Source organism: Atractosteus spatula, chromosome 3 (genome assembly GCF_055471065.1).
Source record: "Atractosteus spatula isolate fAtrSpa1 chromosome 3, fAtrSpa1.hap1, whole genome shotgun sequence".
NCBI lineage: Eukaryota > Metazoa > Chordata > Actinopteri > Semionotiformes > Lepisosteidae > Atractosteus > Atractosteus spatula.
In genome coordinates, this window is record NC_142708.1 from 62,807,155 (window position 1) to 62,830,823 (window position 23,669).

Sequence of the window (23,669 nt, forward strand, 5' to 3'; positions counted from 1 at the left end):
GAGTCCCTAAGCATCCAGTTTAAGAACGTAGGAGATTCCCCAGGATTTTCTTGATTGCCCGGGGCTAAAAAAAAATTGAGTCCAGACTGTAGTTTCCAGTCCTGGCCCCAAGAGGGGCTTTAAAAAGAGAGTAGAGTCCTTGAGACATCAAAATCACATGAGCTCGGGAGCAAAGAACATAAACACTGGAGTTTACAATCATTCTTTAACAGATGTTTCTTGTGCCGCTGCTTGGTTCAGAACCCCGATAACTGTTTTTGCAGTACCTCTCAATAATGTTAAATGATGTGAAACTTGAAGACGAGGATTAACATATGTTTGAGTGTCAGGCTTTGTCACTTTGGCTATTTAGGATTTTATAGTTACTGAAATAGTGTGTAAATTTATAATCAGTACAAATAGAGCTTGAATATAATTTAATAATTAGAGTATAAGAATATATAAAAGGATTTGAGAAGAAGCCATCTGGTTTTGTTGCATATAGCTTTATGATCTAAGATTACAATGTATCCCTTTCTTTAAGAGTCATACAAAGCTGGCTTCAACCACATGACTAGGGATGATTCCAGACTCCCACTATCCTCTGTGCAAAGACGTGTGTCTTCTGCTTTCTGTTTTAATGGCCCTAAGCTTCATTTCCACAGGTTTCCCCAGGTCCTTGTGCTGCTGCTGATCTAAAGAAGATCCCCGAGTGAGACTGTCAGGGGTTTAAGAGCCTGAATCAAGTTCCCCACCTAATTTTCTCTGTTCCAGGCTAAAAATGTTCAGTTCACTTCATCTGTCTGAGTGTGTCTGAGTTCCGTAAGACCAGGAATGAATAAGACCGGTTACTGTCCTGTGTGTAGCCTCTTGATCAGCAATATTGTTCTTGTAGCATGATAACCAAAACTCAACACTATATTCTTAGTGAAGAATGCAACTAATGCATAATGCATGTGTATTTCTAACATGATCTCCATTATCCTATATACTGTATAACACTATTTCTCTTGAAGATGTTTGTGCATCTTAATAGTTATCTAAAGATGTGGTCTCAAGTATTCAGTCTGTCTCCAAAATACATTGAAAAGTAGTTGACTCATAATGAAACACATCAGGAACATTATCACAGGTTTGGATCTTAAAAATTCTATTAATAAAATTGTATCCCAGTATTTTGTGTGAATGCTTCACCCAAAATATCCTTTTTACCAGGATAGGAGGATGATGTCGCAGCATCTTTAGAGTACCTACTGTAGAAATGCCAGTTGCTATTAATTTTAAAATAGGGTTTTGATAGTGCCTGGTTTGCCTATACACCATGTGGAATTGGTGTTTTCAATTGGTATTGTCTGCAGAAACAAATGATAAAAACAGTTGTCACAGCACTGTGGCAAAAAGTAGAAAATAACTTTAAACTGCAAAGTATTTCCTTAACAGTGCCAAAACCTTGCAAAATATTTCACATTAACTGGTCCAATGTCAATCCTGCTAACAGTCTGTAAGTATGGAGTCACTTACCATGTGTCAAGGTAGTAAAAGAGGAGTGAAGCAGATTATTCATACCATAAATGTATATTTTGACTTGTAGCTTTCAAATATTTATAGCATGAAGTATAAACAGCAGGAAGTATTTTTCATAATAGAAATGAAAGCAGTGGTTTGATCGTTTAAATATCTAAGGTCTCTCATTGTGTTAGAGGGAGAAAGGAAGCTACATGCAACAGTCTCATAAACACAGGCTGGTTTCAGTGAACCTATTAATATTCTCACCCTGATGTTGACAATTTCATTGTCTGTTTGAAGTGGAGTGAGAGCTGTTTATTGAATAATAAGCTAAGATATCTTTTATATCCTGTTCACATTTTGCAGTTTCCATGATTTCTATTTTATGGCAGCCCATTTTAATGAATGATGGGAATTTATTAATCTTCTTTTCATTGCAAAACATTCTGTGCAGCTGTATCTCATTTAACTGCTTGTAATTATTTAGGAATTTGCATTTTTATTCAGAAAATGGAAGGCATTGCAAAAACAGCTTGCTTTGAGTATTATTAATTATTTTCCACGCACAAATGGAAAATAATAATAAAAAAAACATTTAATTGGGTTTGTGGTTTTGCCTAGCTCATAAAGTGTTTCAATCATTTCGAAAAGTGCAGTTGAAATAAAGAATGTGGCAGACTGGAGTTTTATATTGCCATTACATTCCGTCATGAAACAAGCTAAGAAAGCTTGTTTTTAAGCAATATTCAACACAGCCGCATTTTTACGTGACTGCAGCAGAGCAAAAGTTCAAGAAAGTGCTGTAAAATCTGTATTAGATGAAGAAGAGGGAGGTGCGTCTGTCTGGGGGCTGCTCAAATTGATAGATGTATTTGATAGATGTGAGAATTTCAGGAAAGTGCATTCTCATTGGCTGATTGACCAGTCAGTTAGCTTTCCTGGCAGATGTGGTCCCATTGTGGAGGCATGAGCATTGAAGCTCATGTTTGCAAACATTAAAAAAATATCCTGCCCATTTATTGCATTGTAGGTTCATGCTGAACCTTCGCCTTTTCCTGGGTAAAATTGTGTGCACTTGCAAAAAAGCAACAATAATGTAGAGAATTGCCTGTAATATATTTTAAGTGACTGTGTGGAGTGTTTCTCCTGGGATTCCTTATTGCAAATGAATATTTATTTGGTATTCACCACCTAAGCTATTAAACCTCTTTAAGACATAGAGGTGCAGGAAAATGTTGCCGAAACAGTGTCAGTAACCTGTGATATTAATAGCGCGCAGCTCTCCTCAGACACTGGCAACTGGTGAAGTGATTTGTGAACAGGGAGCCTGAGGGCGTGGATGATCCTGAACACAAGGACATTATGCTTGTGTGCTGCACTAAGGACTAAAGAAGTATCAGAGTGGTCCCATTTAATCATGGAAAGATTTATTATTCTGCTGTTGTGAATACATGAAAATGGACGACGCACACGCTTAGGTAGTGCATTGGCCGTTCGAAACTGCAGTGCTCATTTGATCCTGAGATGTTACATTTTTTCTCTTCTGCACAGGCCTGCAGTCTGTAGTGTTGATAGAGTCCGAATGTCAAGGTTAAAGTGTATACAGTGTTTGTGATGGAAAGTTTGCTTTTGCTCAAGCGTCACTCTGCATGGTTTGATTTTACTCTTCACTGCAGAAACTCAGGTCTGTGGTCGAGGGATTCTAGGGAATAAAAAGGTAACTAACTAGTCATATTAAAATCCAAGGTTAACCTTTGCTTAGCCTGTTGCATAGCTGCTGGATTCAGGTTCTTGACAAATTCCTTACACAAAGTACAAAATCACATTCCCCTGAAGTGATGAACAGAATTGTAATTGTAATTGTTTGCCAAGATAAAAAAGTGTTAAGGCTTAAGTGTTAAGCCCTAAGCCTTAACTTAGTGTCCTGTTCTCCTGTTTTATGTTGGTGAAATGAAATTGGGAAAAGTCTTTTGTTTTGTCCCTGTGCTCATGCAGGGGATTTGGTTAAACTCACAGTGTCACCCCAATTTCTAGTATCAGTCAGGAAAGAAATGTATGGTTACGGGGTGCTGAACACACTTTTGGGTTGAACATGAAATGAAAGTTAAAATGTGAAAGAAAAGCAACAGGTTTAAAAGTGTGCTACTGGTCTGTCCAGAGATAACACATTCTGGTAACTGACTGCTTACAAGTCAGCAGAGCATGTCCCTTCCTACTTGTTTCCTACTTGGATAGAGCCAATGCTATACATTTTCACATCCATACAGTTTTTATGATGACTTTGCCAGTAATGGTTTTAGCAAGATTATCAAATACATCCCTGTTGTTTTGATATGACATGGTATATCTTTTCTAGTCAGGCTAAATCAATGCTGATTTAAACAGAATTAATGTGAACAGCAGGTGCTAATGCTGATTTTGAGGAGAAAACAGTTCAATGAAATAATGTCTAGGTCAGACAAATTCTCTCTTTGGTCAAGCATCGATCATTGTAAAAAATACGAGTTTAAAAACCAAGAAATGCCAAAGGTTAGAGAAAATTAGGGAGGTCAATACTGTTTGTCATCTTTAATTTTAAGGATGTACCTTTAACTTTAACAATATTTCTGTAGACATAATTTTGTAATGCGAGCAATACATTTTAGGACAAACCTTGTGTCCTGCCTCAAACAATATGTGATACTGGATAAAATACATGGTTCAGGACTGTCACGACATCTGTCATCATGGATTTTTATAAATAAAACTGACTACAGGCTCAAAGCCAATATAAAGAATTGGTGTACCGCTATCTAAGAAAATGTAAAATTTTCAGTGATTCAGTTTAAATAGATTTCTGTGCCAGACTCTTGATTTTTTTCTTAAAACACCCTTTCTTTTTTTTGTTCTTAGAAGTTGAATGAGAAACATGGAGGCTCTTGAGTCAGGGAGATATGGCTGTCCGATTTATTTTCCACTTGTGTCCCCAAACCCATGTTGCATTGCTGAGCTGTGCTTGAAAAAATCCTTTGTGGGCCTTTCAGGGTTCCTAATTCTTGACTCAAATACAAAGATAAAGAGAATTCAGTTAACATGAGTAAGTACAGCTGTAAATGAGGCATTTGGCCCATTATACCAGTTTGAATGCCAGCAGTTTATTGATCTGAGGGTTTCATCCAGCTATTTCTTGGTAATTCCTAGGGAGCTGACTTTAACTGGCTTGGAAGCTCGTTCCTGACTCCAATCACTCTTTGTGTAAAAGAACGTGTCTCCAGTTCTTGGTCTCAAATGTGCTTCTGCATTATAGCATTGATCTGGTGTTCTAGTTTGGCTGCTGAGCATAATGTTATGGGTTGGCTTTGTCAATAACTATTTTGTGTCCAGTATACCATTTAGAGAATTGTTATCGTTATTCCATTTTAGAACTGCAATACTTCTCTTGATCTCCCGATTAAGTCATACGCTTGTCTGACCTGCTTTTGTTCATTGGTTTACTGCATTGTCTAAATGAGGACTACTGCAAATTCATGTTAGCACCAGAAGAACCATAGGTTCCTTCTTTTAATTCTGCCACATCTGTAAAATTATAATGTACCATCTTGTTTTGTACAGCACATTACATATATGTTACACAGAAATATATCAGCACAACCATCACCATTCCAATTCCAGCAGATTAGCTTCCAACCGTTACGTTTGGGGTTTTGTAACGTTTTTTTGTTATTTTTTCAAAAACAAAACATAAAAATATTTTTTTGTGCACAGAAGCCCTGATAAAATAAAACCCATCTCTGTGTAAAACCCTGGCAGAAAATGGCAGAGTTTCAGCACACACAGCACTTTTAAGAGAAGCGGTTGTTTTCAGTAGCAGCTTACAGCGTCCTCGCTGACTGTAGAATTTAAGGACTTGGAGAAAGAGCAGGGAGCTCGATCTGAGTCTGTGGAGCCTGTAACAGTGGCTTGCAGAGGGATTGGCATGATGTGACCATGTCTGTGCTGGCCTGTTTGTGGTAGTGTGCTTTCCACACACCAGAAGTGTAGCTGAAGAGTGCCTGCCAAAACAAATACATCAAATATGGTAACATCGTAGTACAATAATTGGAAATTCAGATATTTTGAAAAAATGTACATCAAGTAGATGATGCAATGCAACACAAGAGTAAGAATATGTGTGGTTGACCTATGTTTTCTTTATACTTTATTATTAATAAGTTTTCAAGAAAACAGCTTATGTCTAATTACTGTATATTCTGATATCAGTAACGTGGCAGTTTTCTCAGAAGACTACTGTATGTTTATCCCTGCATTAATGATCTTTCCTGCCAACTTAACCTCACACTGTCACAGTGCTTTCTCCTGTGTGAATGCCGGAGTGAGAATGCAAAACATTAATGTTCCTTTTAAAACACTGCAGGCAGTTTTGAACATACAGTATTAATGCCACACATTAGGAATGTGCATCACAGTGTCATAGGCACAGAAAATGTAGATGTTTAATCAGCACTTTGTCATGTGTCACATTGTAATGAAGTCTTCTGATTTCTTGAATCAGTGCACAGCCATGTTCCTGTCAGCTATACCTTATTTCTTCCTCCGTGCTTTACAGTTAGGACAGTTTGCTTTTGCCTTTACAAGTGACTGCGGTTTAGATCCACAATCTGTAAGTGATGGCTACTCTAGACATTTAGCATTTAGATTTTAAAATGCGCTTGTTGTGCTCTGACGAAAATCATTGGCAATATGTAATTATGCTGACATTCAGTGTGAAGCGTGGTTCAGTAAAGCAGTATGCAATAAAAAGCCGAAGTGCCCTGGACACATTAAAGCATGTGTCTCTTCTGAAAGATGCCTTTCGTTTGGATCTCGGGTCATATATGCAGCTGCTGGCCTCAGGCAGCCTACTGTCTATGCCAGTTGGGTATATGCACTTCTAACATCCAAGATGGGTTGCCTCTCTTCTCTCTATGTTTGCTAGCACCGCTTTTTGCTGCAGACGGACCAAATCAACAGTGATTTGTTAATATTGTGTTCTATGCTGGCATTTGTTAACACATCCGAGTATGACTTTGTTTTCTTTCTATATTATGAAATATAATATAATATAATATTAAGATATAGAGGTGAAACACGATGTCTGGGATCCGTAGTAGTTGAGACCTGTATTAGCTGGTCGCCTACTTAGATCTCAAAACGCAGCCTTGCTTGGCACTCAGAGGTCTCCTTAACATTGAAAGAACTTTTGAAATGTAGAATAATCGGCCTTTGTTTCTGATCAGTTTTTTCAAATGTTTCTCCTTCTGTAGTCAATGTTGAAAAGCAGTTTTTGTGACTTGATTTACTAGGTCTACTAATTTTATTTGATTGTTTGAAAAAAGTCTATTAATATATACTGTATTGACATTTATAAGAGGGTTTTCTGATTTAGTTTCCCACATGAGATTAATCTTATTTTCAGTCAAGTGCACAACTTAATTAGGAAATAAACATCCTTTTCATCTTCCCACACTTGCCTAGCCTGCCGCTGTTGCTTGTTCTGTCCCCTGTTCTGTGAGCTGGTTTGCAGTGCTGTGCCGTGAAACTCAGATGAATGGAGAGGAGTTAAACAGGGATGAAAAGATCTTGAACAAGATCTTGCGCCTCTTGGGAATGTGGAAGTCCACAGCAGAGTGGTTCCTATAGTCTTCTGGATTTTTCAGAGACTTTTAAAGGAGTTTTTTTCTGTCTTAACATTGCAAAACATGTTGAATAAATAGATACATGTTTGGAGGATTGTGTGAATTTTACTGTCATGACAGCACGACATTAGAAACTTTCTGTCAGTTTAGCTTATGTGACCGACAGAACACGGAAAACCAGATTAACTGAGATGGTTCTTATCTTCGTATTTCTCCTCACATAGTTGAAATGTGAGGAGAAGGAGACTGATGTACAACAGTTAGATCCCTTACATCCATGTTCTTTAATAGGCTGCTTAAAACCACCCAATGCAGTTTTCATTATGAAATCTGGAATTTGCTGTGTTTCCCAATAAAGAGGTATTTAAGGTGCTTTAATTTGAGCTTCTCTTCAAATGTGGTCAATGTACAGATTTGCCTTGAGCTTAACAGAAGTGAAGGTGACATTCCTTGGGCACTGCCAGGTGTTTGGAGGAGAAAACCTCCTTTTCTGAGTCATTGGCTGTTAGTGCATGAGATGGATGACAGTGTTGAGTTTACAGCTGCAGCTTCAAACAGGTAACTGGGCCGGCAGGCAGCAAACTGTTCTTTCACCTGTTTCCATAGAAACCAGCGGATCCTCAGCTCCCAGTCATATTCAAAGATTTCTCCTGACTGCTTCGCATAATGTTGAAACTAGCACGTCAGGGACAATTTACAATATATGTCTTGAAGGGAGAAAAAAAATAGTGTTCTTTATGATTAGTAATACGATTTCCGTTCTTTAAGCAATAAGCAATGAATGGTGCCAAGACCGAGTAATTCATCATTTGTAACCACATCTAACACACATTTTGATGTGTAAAAGATTAAGGTGAATCACTTTGCAAGAGATACATCTGTTGCTCTGGCATGGTATTAAAGAGTCTGTCTTACAATATTGACGTCTGCTGCATTTCTTATATATGCCAATACACTGTATGTTAATATAAATCAGTGTTGAAAATGTTTTAAGATAAAATAAAATCACTTTATTAGCCATATACAATTTCTTGCGTTAGGAATTTGTCTTTTACCCCAGCTTGCTCTCCATGAGACACACAGACAGGGAGAGAAGCTTGGGGTCAGAGTGCAGGATCAGCCATTGTACAGCGCCCCTGGAGCAGTTGGTGTTAAGGGCCTTGCTCAGGGGCCCAATGGAGTAGGATTCCTCTGCCGGCTGCGCGATTTGAACCGGCAACCTTCCAGCCACAGGTGCAGATCCTTAGCCACAGTGCCACCACTCCGCCCGTTTTGAATGATGTTTCCTTTACATTACTTGTTATTGTGACTAAAGACATTAAATAGTTCTAGCTTTTAAAATAAATTTTTAGGGATATAACAGGGAAAAAAGAAAATTTCAGCTGTTTTTTGCTGCTTCTTTTCCAGACTTGAAAATCCCCAATTAATGCTTAACCAGTATATTAGAAAACACCTATGGAAAAAGTGATCAAAAATAAGTCTTGGTTTTTTATTTGATTTTTTTGGAAAGAGTTGAATATGTATGCACATTTTTAAATTATGCAGAAAATATTTTTGGTTTCATTTTTTTTGCTTCAGTTCATCAGCCACTTATCTCTCTCTTGTGGCCACTTTAGAGCACTGGGAAGAGAACAGACTGGATTGGACTGGATTTCATTAACTGCAGATGAGCTTCTCTTTCTAATTTACCCTGTATTTGAACCTTACAAACTCTTGATCTATTTTAAAATGAGATGCGTTGTTAAAGAATTTTCTTCAATATGTGTTCCAGGGGTTAATCTGGTAAAATGTCTCTATCCAGAGATCTGGATAATGGCGGCCTTCAGCAAGACCTAGATCCCAGTCCCTGCTGTGTCAGTCAGTGGCTATGTTCGGGAGCTTTTAGAGACAGCTCTTTAAATTGTGTGTGAGCCAGCGGTGTTGGTTGCAGAAGAGTCTACTTTGAGCTCATAATGCGGCACACAGTCACCTGACTAGGTAATGTACCTGCAAGACTAGACACAAGTAAAAACAGGCTGTTACTAGACAAGACACAAGGTATCTTTTGTCCACTTTCTATATCTCCCCTGCTTGTGTCAGGCTTGCTTTCTGAATCAAGTCTGACTGTTGACTGCTGTGTCCCTTAAATGAATGAGAGATGTAGCAACAGATCAAGAACAACAGTGGATAGCCATTAATCAAGACAGCAAAGCACCTGACCCATCACCCATCAGCAGTATCAGCACCAAAGGATCACAGCCCGCCTCCAGGATGGCTATTGTGAGTTCAGAGGTCACATGGTCATCCATACGGATGAGGTGTTAGAGCCTGGCGCAGGTGCGTGGGGAAGAGGTGTGGAGATCCATGGTGTAGAGAGCCTCCTGATGGAAGGGCTGACCTGTTCTTATGCCATTTGACCTATTCTGGTACTGTCTGATCTGCCCTGGTACTGTCTGACCAGTTACGGTACCATCTGATCTGCTCTGATAACATCTTGTCTGTTCTCGGACCATCTGAGTTGTTCTCCTGCAGAGCTCTGTGATGGCATTTGTGTGTCAGAAGGAGATTTTGTTATTGACAGCAGAGCTGGGACAAACTGCGATTGTGTTCTCTGTCACAGAGTTTTGTTGTTGTAATTGTGCTAAAGGAAGATGCTTTAAAAATCAAAAGATTTCTTCTGTATCAGAAAAACTGAAATACAGCATGAATTTGCAGTGAGGTTTAGCATGCCTTTTGGCTTTTCCTGTAGATCAGTACATAAACTCTTCAAGGGTGGTACCAAAAATATGTTTTTTTGACAGTTCCTTTGTGTAGCAGGTGACAGTCAGAAACGTAATGTCATTTTCTTGTGACATGAGAAAAACCTGTCAGCTTTATCTGCACAGCTAGGAGACTATTGTAAAAAACAATAGAAGTGAGAAATGGTTCTGATTGTAACCTCTTTTCCCCTGCTCCCAGTGCCTTCAGAAGTGCCTTTAGCGAGCTGAGCTTTGTTTCAGACACAATTGACTGCAGATACTGATCGCTGTCAGAACCACTAAAGAGCGAATTATAGTGATCTCCTGCTCCACGAGTGACCTGCGTTATCTTTCTGTTTAAATGTCAAGCATTCCCAAAGATCGCAGAAGGAGGAGAATGAGATAGCTCTGAAGAAACTGACACTAGACTGGCGCTGTGAATGGTACACTTTGAAAGAAGTGGTCCTGTAGTGCTTGCCCTGCAAAGAGAATACCAGAGCTAAGCTTATTTCTTCATAAGGGATGCATGGCCTTCTGATATGACTCCAAAATGTATTCTGTTTTTTAAAAGGGAAGCTCTTAAAATCTCTCTGAGAAGCAGCCTGAATGGTCAGGAGATGCCTCAGTAGAGCCTTTCTCAGGTTCTTTTCCTGATTCATCTAGTTAGCATTTGTGAAGGTGCTAACTTACGCAGTTGGGTCGATATTGTTTCACATTTATCAAACACTGACCTGTCCTCAGCTATCCTAGTGCCAGAGAGCAATGGAACAAAGTCCTTTCATAATCCCCTGTTGTAACTTGATTAATAATGCTGTGAATATGAATAATGAATATTAATGGTGGCACTCTAAGACTATTGACATTCCGTAGCCAGTATTATGCATGTGATGTGCTTATGCATATTACTATGTGAAAAGTAAAGAGTACATAAGGAGTAATGAAATCTGGAATGTTGTGATTTGGCTGTTGTGAGAGTTTTCAAAGTGGAATATATGTAGCTTTAAAAGCATTTTATCTCACATGTTTATGATCTTTTGAATTAATGTCATGCAATAGACCGGGGAAAAGAAAGTGACTCACTTTCTGTATTCAGCACCCAGGTCATGCATTTCCTCTTCGCCTTGTGTGCATTTAATTTTCTGCAGGTTCGGGAAAGGTGATACTGCCAAAGCTGTAGAATCAGTGAAATCCTTATCAGGTTCTTTAAACGTTTAAATTATTTAATGAAGGTAATTAGGGCTTTTTTTTCCTGGGGGTTCCCTGTTCCCCTGTGGTTCAGACCTGTTCCCCGGACATCGCTGGTTCATGCACTTGGTCATTGCGGCCAGCATGTCCCCAGCACCCGTGAGTCAGCCGGGTTTTCCTTGACTTGCTGGACTACTGAGCTTCCACTCTCCACTGGCCTGGTCTCCTGCTAGGGGCTGTGGGGTCTCACGGACTGTCTAACTCGAAGGTCCTGGACAGGTGGCGGCGCCACAGGGAGCACCACATTTTTGCCTACAAAAAAAGAAACACCTGGTGACGTGCTTTTAAAGACTGGAGAAAAAGGCTTCTCACCCTAAACCTGTCCGCATGCTGCCTTCTGTCCACACAGCCATAGCTCTGAGCACGTGAGCCTGATCATGTCAGACTTCATGCTCTGTGTATCTCCAAGTGTTTCCAACAGCAGAAATCGTAAGGCTTAGAAAGAGACAGGTGCTCAGCAGCATTTAAAAAAGAACAGAATCTGCCTTGAAATGTAATGTTTTGAAACACTTGTATCACTGGAATGGCAATGGGATTGTTTTATAGTTTTTCGCCATTATACCTATGACAATCTGGCTTTGATCTGCAACACGCTGCATTAATTGTTATCTCATTACAACATCATCTTTGCATTTTATTGGATAAACACATGGCTTCATGTGTAAAATGTTGTCAAGTGTTCAAGTGTTGGTGATGCTCTTGGGTCATTAAACTATCTCAAAATGCATTTGCTGCTCCTATTAAAATGCCTGTTAAAGCCCATCTGTTATGTTGCTGTAGGATTGTCCTGGACATGAGCTGCCTTTATTGGCTCCAAATCAAAGGTGCACAAATATTAGGGTTGCTTGGTTACCACAGAATACCTGGATGTAAAATCGATGATTACTCCTTTGCTGAAATGCCATTGTTACATACAGTAAATATCACAAAGCAGAATTAAATAAAAAACAATCTTGAATTATGTTGCATCGTTATTATTATTTTTTGTGGTTACTTATATTAGGTAAATTACTCTTGGCTTCTGCTAATATATATGTCACCCTAATTTGAACAGACTTTTTATCCCAGAAATAAATAATACAGATCAGCTGTTCATGCAGTTTGAGCAGTGGGAGCCTTTGTCAGCTAAAAATGAACAAAACAAATTATTTAGTCAGGCTCGGTTTATGCATTAATTTATTTCAGCTTATGAGCAACCTCAAAAACCTGCAGCTTCTAAGGTGTTCGGTTGATCTGGAACCAGCAGGCTTCTGCAGGAAATACCAAGAGTAACACCTTGCCTCAAGAGAGATGTTGAGGAACTGGGTTTTGTTTAGAACAACTCCAATTTTTTAATATCCAGATTATTTTTTGGGGATGATATGCCCACCTCTTGTATGTTGTAATATGAAATAGTTCTTATGGAACTGAATGGATGGCTTAGAAAATATAGCTTTCTCAGAACTTTGAGAACCCCAGTGAAACACATGTAGCACATTTGTGTAGGGCATTATGAGCTGTAATACAAGGTACTTTGTTGATTAAGCACAGAGCTCATGAGAAAGCATTTGATTCGAACAATATGTCCTGCAATAATATCTCCCTACCCACTGGCTCTGTGCATGTTTGCCTACAGTGTATGGAATTGTATATCTTTAATATCATATATCTTGGCTATGAAACCTTTTACTCTTATGAAGCATGTTTAAACTGCCGTATTTATTGAAATAAATAATATATTTTGATATATTACTAAAATATTTAGAAATACAGTACATCTCCTGAAATTGGAATGCTGGGCAATAATTTACAACTCCACACAATATACAAATAACACAGCGCCCAATCCATGAACATGACCTTTCAACTCTCCCCACCACATACTGTAGTCAGGAGCAGGAAGTCACTGGAATCACAGTACATTGTTAGATCATGTAGTAAGGGAATGACTAAACGAAGGCGTTTTAAAGGATTTAAAGTTAAGAAAAGAATCAGTAGCTGTATATTGATCAAGCACAAGTAGAGATTAGCACTGACAGGATGGTCTTGATGACTGGGCTGTTAAGGACTGGGTAAAAAAGCTTTGCATGAGGAGAGAGCAGTTATGAGGTCAGCACACACACAGCTGTGTATGAATACAGATACATCTCTGTATGGTTTTTTGCCTGAGCCTGGGAACAGTATGAATGCACTACTGAGGTAGACCTCAGCGTCCTGTTATGTCATATCATGTTGCTCTCCTGCCAGGTCCGGCTCGGTCCGCTCGCCGAAGGAGGCCCGGGCAGCCGATTCCCGCGCCCCAGCCAGCTGCGCGCTAGGAGGCCTTGCGGCGGACGGCTGTCGCCCCAGGGAGGACGAGCTGGTGGGCCTGGAAGCCCTGCCCTTCCGCCTGATGTTGCAGGACTGCACCTCGGTGAAGACCTTGCTGCTGAGACTCAAGAGGACCCTGCAGGAGGTAGGGGGGTTTGGCCTGTGTCCCTGAGTCAGGCATGGTTTTTCAGTAATAGCTTGAGGGAGTGAACCTTCTTTCTGTAGAGTCAAGTCATTTCATGACTTAAACAAAGAACTCTATTGCGAGAGAGGCCCTATGTAATGTAAGCAAACAATTCAATTTTACTATCATGGTGATTTCCTGTGGCATTTCTGCCCTAGAATCAGTTCAAAGAAGAGCAACCAAGTATATATCCAGGCTTGGAGAAATGTCCTGCTCTCACAGGCTGGAATAATTTAATCTTTTTAGCCTTGAGCTACAAAGACTATGAGTGGACATGAACCAAGTATTCAAAGTACCCAAGGGCATTGATGAAAGTCTAGCCAGTGGACTTCTTCACTCTCAGCAATGAAACACAAAACTTAAGTGGAAAATGTAGAGAAGTGCATTTAGAACAGAAACCAGGAGGCAGTTTTTAAACAGAAGGTTATGGGAGTATGGAAAAACTACCCAGCCATGGTGCTGAAATGGGCTTCTTTCAAGGCTGCACAAGGACACATCACAATTCACCTTAAATCTGATGATCATATAACAGTGATGATGTCAGTGATTAACCGATCAGCATCATGTGCGTACAATAATTAGAGAACAAAGATTAAGAATAATAACATCAGCAGCATGCTGCATTACATATTAATATTGTACACATCAAAACAAATAAAATGTCCCCTGTTCTTTGGTTCTCTGTTAAGATATTTGACAGCTGATATGTATGTGACATTGACAAGCAGACAGCTACTGCCAACAGAATACTTGCTTGTCTAAATAAAAACTTCACTTCAAATCAGAATCCGTGAGAGCTGAAACTAGATTATATAGCATACGTTGCACACTCATTACCATAGGGATGTGAATGCAAACGTTTGCACATATACTGTACCAAGTATACCGTTTGCATGTATACCAAGAGTCGTGTTAATTTAGCATCCTAGCCGTGACAAGAAGAGGATAGCTTCCCCAGAGGTTATTGCCTAACCTTACCTGTGCAGAAGTGTTCATGAAAATGGTAATGGATGTCCAAGTATGATATAACATGACATGTGGAGCTGTCCTGGCATCTTCCACCAATGGGTTTAAGCTGAGCCCATGAATACTGTCCTCATCACCTTGCTTGCTGTTGACTGACGTTGCCTTGTTTCCTGTGTGCTTTCGTAATCTGTAGTTTAGTATGCAGGATATCTGTTGACAGAGACTTCAGGTTCTGTTTTTCTGATATAATTGGACCATTGCATGGGGAAGCTCAGTGGCACACAGGGTATGTTTGTCATTCTGAAATGTTTAAATTTTCCAGCTCAGAATCAAAATATTTGCTACTACTGTGATTTAAATTGAGAATTATATAATTGGCATTCACTTACCAAAATAGAATAGGGGTGACTGGTGCACTCCCGTTGTGATTTTCACTGCATGAAGATTACAATGTCTCAGCAAATGGTGCTCTTTATTAATATGATAACCTTTAGAAAAACGCCCGCAGTAAATGTTCTATAGCATTCCAGTTTAATTCTCCATGGTAAGTCAATAATAAAGTCCTCTCTTTTTAAAAATTAGATGCCTGTGCAAAGTCAGGTTATCTTTGAAGAATAAAACCCATTCTTATTGAATTCATTTACTGTACCTTCTTTTCTGTTTTTTAAAATGAACTTCTTCCAATTACATTGTTATGCATATCTATAACATTGAAAGCTTTTTATCTGGTGGATTATCATTTGATTACCTAGCTACACGTGTTGTAGCATCACTTGTATATAGCCTGCTAGAGCAGCTGACAGTGTAACACAGAGATTAGCTTGTTTTATAGAAAATTCAAAAAAAAAATTTCGCTCAAAGCGGCGATGATTTTCCAGTTATCTTCATTTCCATATTGGATGGATGTAATCCTTTTTAATGGCTATGGGTTACACTAAAACATTGCTTCATTTCCTGTACCTGGAGGGTAAAACAAATGGCCTCTAATCCGATTTTGCAAAATAAAAGTTGAAAACGTCTGGAAAAAAAAAACCCAGAGTGGATCCAATACCAGACATAAACCAAGGAAGGCTACTTATTCCTGTCGGGGGCTTGTGGTGGGATCATGCGGTGGATGGGATGTCACTCCAGCGTGGGGGCACACAGCCACACACAGGCACTCTGGGACAATTGTAATGACTCCAGTTAACCTCACCAGCATGTCTTGGGATGGTGAGAGGAAACTGGAGCACCTAGAGAAAACCAAATAGAACTGAACCAAGCTGCTCTATGAAATCCTGATTCCAGGCAAAAGACAGGAGGAGCTCTTGACAGAGGAAGGTGATGAGATGGATGTCCTCATGGGCAGGTATGGACAGTTGCAAGCAGCTGCCCTGCATGTTTATTGGAAGTGGCAGGGAATCAATGCTACACATGGATAAGAAGCTACCCCAGCACAGAAGGAGGAACTCAGTAACAGCCCTGTGGCTGTGAGCCTGCAGCACTAACCTCTGTGCTGTCTCTTTGGCCGTTTAAAATGGATGTCGAAGTCGAACAGCTGAAATTTACTGTTGCAGATTTAGCGTTGAAAGTGTTTTGTAGTGAGTGAATTTTATAGTTTTCTTGAAAGGTACACAAAAGGAACTAGTTTAAATTAGTATGAACAGAAGCCGCAAAATATTTTAAAGAAGCACAAAAACATCTTAAAAATATAGCACTGTCACTGGAGCTGTCAGCTATTTGGTCTGTTGAAACTGTAGACCAATTCGCTGTTTGATGCAGTGAAATAAAAACAATTAAAATAAAAACGTGCGCGACATTGGCCCGAATGCTGCAGTCATTTTCGGGCTTTGTTGGTGGTTGGGAATTTGGAGCTGGTGTAAACCAGAGACAGTGCCAGCTGTAGGAATTTTCACACTGATCCCTTCAAAAAGAAGAATAGATGAACGACAGCATTTGCTGGCAGACTTTACTTCAAAGAGATTGAATATCTTAGCCATGTTTAGAAACAAATGGCAGTTGGTTCTACTTTTTTTAGCCCTCACACCCGCACAATGATGACTCCGCAATGCTCATCAGTGTGTCATAGAGTCTCCCATTTCATTCGTTTTATTTTTTAAGGCTGCAGAAATCAGTTTATTGTTACCATTTCTGTGATCTGAAATCATAAGAAGAGAAATGCAGTATGGAAAAGGACACGGATCATTAGTGTAGTTTCTCGACAGTGTTCTGTTAGTAATATTTGCTGCTTGGTGCTCTTGTGATGTATTATTTTATACAAAGAGCATTGGGCACCAGAATTTCATGCTCCTTGATCGAGATGCCAGCAGTTTAGCTTTTAGCTGTTTGAAACTGAAATTTAGGGCTGTTCTAATTTTAAAATAATAGCCCTTTAATATCTGCCGTGCTAGTACAAACAAAACTAAATTATGTCTGGCTGGTAATAAACGTAATCAGCTATTTTTGTTATGGTTCATTACATGATTAATCAAATAACAATTTGTACCTGTAAGGCATCTTTCTGTTACGTGTGTCTAATTTTCAATTTCCGCATCCATTGTAATGTGCTCATTACAAGAACAAAACAATGATGCCATTAACTACGCGTGACCATTATGTATACAATAAAGCACTGCTTTCCCAGGTCTCATATACAATGCTGTCAGAATCTAGAGGGTGGTTTTGGTAATATCTGTATACCACTGCTGTTCCTAAAACAAGACCCCAATTTTCACCTACGTTGCAAGAAAGAAACTGGTATTTGTCACTATGTTTTTCTTCCCATTTGTTTGGACTCTTTAACTCAGACAATACTCAAAAGCAGTGATGAGAACCTGTCTAACATCTCTTGCTGAACCTCCCTGAATCAGCAGTACTCTGAATTCAGCTGGCGTTTTACATACAAGGAGTATTGTCAGTATCAGAATAGTTGGCATACACCTGTCTGCATTAGGTAGCCAGAATACCGCTTTACTCCATGGATCACAAGATCTCCAGGTGCCCCGAGTCTGAACAGGTGTGCCGGCGTCTGCCGAGCTTGTGCAGGCCTGATGCATTCAAGTATAGATCAATGGAACACAAAACCATCTTTGCTGCTGCAAAACTTTAAAAAAGCTTCCCTTGAGAGCAGCTCTTAGTTTAAACGTGTCGTACTGTGCACTACTTACTGCACAGCAGCAGCACAAATAAGCAGTGCTGCGTAATCAAAACCAAAAAGCTGCAGAAGAAGAAAATATTATTGGGAGTATTACTGTTGTCACAGGTGTCCTTGGTTTCAAGCAGGTGATCATCAAGGGTAAAAGTTAATGGACAGGCAAATGAGTATTCTGAATAAATCGTTTACACCAGTAACTCTCACTGCTGGTGCTGAAGGACCCCTGTGTCGGCTGTTTTTTTTTCCCCAACTGGGCTCTTAATCACTAGTGCTGATTGATGCCTGTAACTGATCTGACTGTTCTTTTGCACTTGTTTTCACACTTTGTCCTTCGTGTAAAAAAAAAACCCTAGTTAAAATTTATTTCTGACAAGTTCAGCACACAGAACTGTATCCTGTCTAATCTTAATTACGTGATAATTAAGATTTCTCTCCTTTATTTTGGACTAAGTACAGTAGATGTTAATAGATGATCGACTGACGATGAACAGTCATAGGTGGGAATGACATTGTAACAGACAGCTGCCATGTGAGTAAGGCTTTTTCTTTCTGCTTACATCCATCCAATGGGGATGCATACCTGAACAGGGGGCAGTCAGAAAAGCTGCAAGCAATTTTTTAAAAATGACCTCAAATAGAAAATTGTGGCTTAAGAACTGGGTTGGAGCACAAACCAGCAGACACGGGGCTACTCTAGGACAAGGACAGAGAACTAATGGTCTGAATTAGTATGCCAGCCATAACCCAAATACCAGGGCTAAATTCAGCATCGCAAATTGAGGTCACTTCTTTTCAGGATACTCTGTGTTGTTTGTTCTGTGCCTGCAGTAGAAATCCTTTTCATAATATACAGCACTGATCCAGAGGAAAGAGCGCCACCTACTGGTCTACCAACACCACTTAAAGCAGCTAACTGCTTTTCCTTGGACTTTCCTAGTACTGGCTATGTCCACCCGTGCTTAGCTGATGAGATTAGTCTACAGGGGTGTAACACATCCGTCAAAGATATAATATTTGCATATCTTGAAGTATCTTAATTGCATTTCAAGAATGAGCTTTAATTTGATCAGTCTCATCTTAATATAGACAACAGTAAGGTTTGTAATTCATTCGGACACAGAACAGAAAACTTAAAAAATAAGTGACTGTTCTTTTACCCCAGGAATTTGGGGTTTAAGAACTGCTTTAATAAGTGCCTTAGCATCTCCAAGCATATTTTTGTTTTCCCAGGACAGCTACAGTGCTGGGGGGTGGGGGAGTGTGTTTGCACTCACAGATCCAAGCCACCTAACTGATCAAGGGCCAGCCACAGTGTAGTTACGTTTATCTGCATCTGTTATAATAGGAGCGTTAATATGCCCGTATATATATGACCTAAATGATACAGCATCACTGCGGCAACACTGGGATTTTGTTTGCAAATTGGATGACAAACGTGTGCATGTTTTTGTGAAAAGAGTCAAGCTGTTCACTAATTCTAAGGTTATGGAGATGTTAGACATAAAATGTACTGTTTTAGAGGCTGAAAGAATATTTTCTCCTTGTGCTTTTTTTCCTCATATCTCTAATATAATTTGCTAACACATTAGTTAGTGGGCAGCAGTTAACCTCTTTTATCTGAAGAACCTGGATTCTTGGGGTTTTCATACTTACTATGCAATTAGTTTTCCACATCTTATGTTCCATGAAGTTTCATCTTTTTTTTTTCCTGATCCATACAATAAATGGCATGGGCACAAAGCTTAAGTTCTGATATCTTCAAAATTATAAATTAAATTATCATAAATAATAAATTATACATTTAAATAAAAGTTTGATTTGATTTTTCAGTACCAGAATTGCAGTATTCCAGAGAGAAGAATGATTACGTGCATGTTTTGTAATTGGTGCTATTATTGATATTTTAAATGTGTTAAGCATTTTTCCACATTAGATATTGCTTATTAATCTTATTATAACTGATATGAGCTTTAATTAAATCAATAAGACCCACAGAATGCATTTCTTATGTAAGTACTGATCTTTCATATTATTGCAGTTTTAATGAGAATTTGCACAGCCAATTACAGTTGTCTCCTCTCTTTAGATAAATAAGCTGGGGCAAAAACAGTCAATAATAAACTGTTTCAGGAAAGTTTTCTGGAATATTAAGATCAGTTTGAAGCTGATTATTAATCAGTTCTTGAAATTTTACAGTCCAATGTCTGGAAATTGTAACATTTTATTAGTTTCAGTTACATTCTAAACTGTTAAATGATAAAAGCTACTCTAGGCTGTGATACCTCTTGTCTGTGAACATTTTGTACATGATACTCCTCCAGCATTCTGTCATTCCAGCCTAACAACATGGCAAAGTTATCAAATGCTCTAGCTTGTTCATCCAGATAATGTAATTGTTTAGTCTGAGCAAGATGATCCTGTGTGGTATAAAAGAGCACAATAAACCTTACCCTCTGTGAGGCTTGGTGTGGGCCTGGTTTAACTCTTCAGCTTCCAGAGGTTTTGCCATGTTTCAGTTTTGCCATGACGACATGGCGCTGACTGACATGACAGTGCACGTGATAGCTGGGGGCCTTCCACAATGAAAAACAGCAAACACACAGACTGAAGTCATCACCACACAAGCACAAACTCTCGAGTGTGATGCAAAGTGATGGGTTACCACCTTCCTTCATGTGACCTAGTTTAGGAATTGTTTGTGTGTGTGTGTATATGGCGGGAATTTGAATGAAAATATGTTTGCTGAGATACTGTGAGACCTGTGAGTCCCAATTGACTTGCATTAAGGACAAGGTAAAACCTTCACAGGAATGATACTAAAAAACCCATTTCGGTAGTCTGGTCAAACCCTAATGAAGGTGGAGAAGACTCCTGATTCCAAGACTCCTTTACTGAGGTGACCCTTTTAATGAGGGGGCTACTGCAGAGGCTTGGGGTGGAGGGAGGGATGCCTAATAACATAGCGAAAGTGAGGAAGTGAGGAAGCATGACTTTTTATACCAAGCAGGCAGAACTGGGTGAAGTCTGACCTTGTTTAAAACTGCAGTCAACACTAATGAATAGCTTTCAAGTGAAGACAAAGGAGTGCAAATCAGATAGTACCTGTATCTCTGATCTTTGAGCACTCATCTTTGGTAGAGGCATTACAAATGCAACCAATATGCATTTGTTTTAATCACTTTGTAATTTGTATTTTTTAAATGTCATACAGTATATTGCATTCTTATTGGTTTATTTTTGTTAGATTTAATATAATAATGTATTTTATCTGAACTCAGTGCATAGACCTCTGATTGTGTGTAAACCAGAAGGGAAACACAGAGTTTTCACTGTGTTGAGGATGAACAGTTCTGCAGCAGCTCCCTTACCTTGCTCGGCCTTTCTCTCAAAAATAAATTGAAAATAATTTTTTGATACTGAAAATAAATAAAAAAGAAATTAGATGACAAAAGGGAAAGGTCAGACAACAAAGCCCAAAACAGAAGGATATGAATATTAAACAGTCGAGTGTTTGCCCTCCAATGATGCCCTCTTCAATGCGTTTGCGAGCCCATCCTCAGCCAGTCTTATTAACTTGCAGATTTTTGTCTGAACTTCCATTCCAATGTGTAAACTGCTTACTAACAAGATTTCTTTTCCTTTTTGCATTTTATTTGCTTAAAAAATATGATCTTGAACTCAGACTGACTTTGCACTGGTGCTGTGCTGTGATTTCAGCTGGCTCACTTCTTTTAGAATAAAGCTGTCAGTGATTGCATTCTGTACACGCCTAATAATCTGAAATACAAAACTCCAACAAAACCAATTTGACTTTTATCTGGCCTGCCCTGGGGTTTTGAATGACAAGTCAATAGGTTTAAACACCTTAAAAGATTTTAGGTAACTCATTAACTTGTATTTTAATGATATCTGAAACTAAACTCCATAATAGTTAAAAGGGAATCTCAGTTTTTATGTGGAGTATTTCATAGTGTGTTAAAATGCCCTCTGAAGCACACAAGGTCTTTGTCAGATTAGGAACGCATTAACCAAATATATTGAGTCATTAAAAACACAGCGCATGAGTATTGGAATCAATTGGATGCGTTGTTTTTTGCTATAGTCTTCATTTTAGGGAAATGAAGATGTTAGCAAGTATGGCTTGCCCATTCATGTGCTGTCTTCCGATAATTGCAGTTATCTTTTCAGTAGGTGTTTCTTACGAGGTAAAACAAGTCCCTGTTGCTGTTCTTTTTCTGAAATGGCAGAGAAATTACAGGGTGTTACGTTCCCTTTTTTTCACCCCGTTAAAAGATCAAATTAGTGGGTTCTTGTCACAAGTATGAAATTAACCTCAGACAGGAAACTGTTTGGCAATGTAGAGTCACCGGTGTCTCCTCAAGCCCATCGTCCAGCCCATGGTGGTGGCACGATTGAAGCAGATGCTCCAGGGGGCAAAGGAGCACTTGAAACAAATGACTTTGTCCTGTCAAGTTCTAACTGATTGTGCTGAAAAGTAATGATAATGCAGTAATGGGCTTTGAAATATCCACCACTGAAGAGATTTTGCCAGCTGACTGTAAAATTGCTAATTTGATGTTGATACACCAACAGAGATGTGAGCTACTAATCAGTGCATATATGTACAGTACAGTATGACATGTGGGATTTTGGAATTCTTAAGTCCTTCCTGGGAAGATTACCTGTATAAACAAAATATTGTAGAAAATAGATTTAGAAAAGTTAAACCTTATCTAAACTTGCTCACAGATACCATCAGTGAAGGAATTTGTGGCAGTACAAAACTGTGTATCTACCTTTTTCTAAATCTTTTAAGACAAGCAGTAGAGGTGAAATCTCCTTAACTCTTTGATCTGACTGCTAAGCGGTTCAGGGCTTCATACCTTAAAGCAACATTAAAACATTACCTTCCTAGAGATTTAAGTTTTTTCAATGTGAAAGGCAAGCTCATTCTGCGTTTCAGCATCTGACTTACAGAGCGAAAACTTCTCTTTGGTTGTTGTTTTTTCATCAAAGCCTGGCAGTTCTAGATAGTGAGCTTTGCTTGCATGGACCAAAGTAACCCCAGTGGCTGATTGTGGTCTTGTTTTGTGCAGTTGAGAGTTCAGTGCATCTCGTGGAGGCTGACACAAGTTCAGAAGCATTTCCACTGTAGTGACGTTGGGCAGGAAGTTTTAAAAAAGTGACTTTTAATTAAAGACAGAACACAATTGAAGCCACATATCCTCATATTCCCATAAATGACCTTGAAAAAAATTCACCTCATTGACATATGCAGTCCTTTAGGCTATAGTTCACTATTCCCTTCTGTTAGGACAAACGGCCTGCAGAGACTCCCCTCCTGCTGGAGCTCAGAGGCGATCCGCTCTGTAGATGGACAGCGAAGCTGTTTATCCTGTGGTCTCTCAAATGCACACGCAGGGTGAAAAGCGGGTGAGGTGTGATAAACTTACAAGATAGGAGCATATGGAGATTCCATTTCAGTTTGGATAAGGAGGATGAAGAAGTCCATTAAAAATATCTTAGAGGCTTTGACATGGAGTGTTAGCCTTCCTTCCTGACCTTGAGGAGTTTTCCTGTCATAGCTATCACATTATTCTCTCTAGAAGGAACGCTGTGACAAAGCTAACGGATCCTGTCATAAGGACATGCTTTTAAACCCAGAGGTCTGCAACAAGCATGATGTAGTTAGTTCGATTAGATGGTAGGCATTTGTCTGAAAGTAATAGGCAGGCCTTTTTTTGAAGAGGGTGGAATAGCTGTGGAGGGGCTCAGATCTGAAATGATCAGGGCATCGTCTATGTGTCAGTTATTGGAGGCCGATGGGCCTTGTGGTTTTCCTCTCTCAAAACCTGTGTTAGCCAACCTGCTTTAGCATTGTCCTTTCCCAGTGGCCCTCAGCATCACATGAGTCTCTGGTTTTCCTTCCATCTGAGTTCTTCCTTATGGCTGTTGAACTTATTATTGGGTTAACTGAATTGTCTTCACTGTACCCA

At 39.3% G+C, this 23,669-nt stretch overlaps 1 protein-coding gene across 2 annotated transcripts in view; it reads left to right on the forward strand.

Annotated features, from left to right (window-relative positions):
* Nucleotides 1-23,669, forward strand: part of ccser1 (coiled-coil serine rich protein 1) — a 260,784-nt gene that overhangs the window by 59,540 nt on the left and 177,575 nt on the right. For both annotated transcript variants that reach the window (XM_088910903.1, XM_088910902.1), the window contains exon 6: nt 13,328-13,535. In XM_088910903.1, the coding sequence (XP_088767029.1) occupies nt 13,328-13,535 (208 nt within the window). The remainder of the gene's footprint in view (nt 1-13,327; nt 13,536-23,669) is intronic.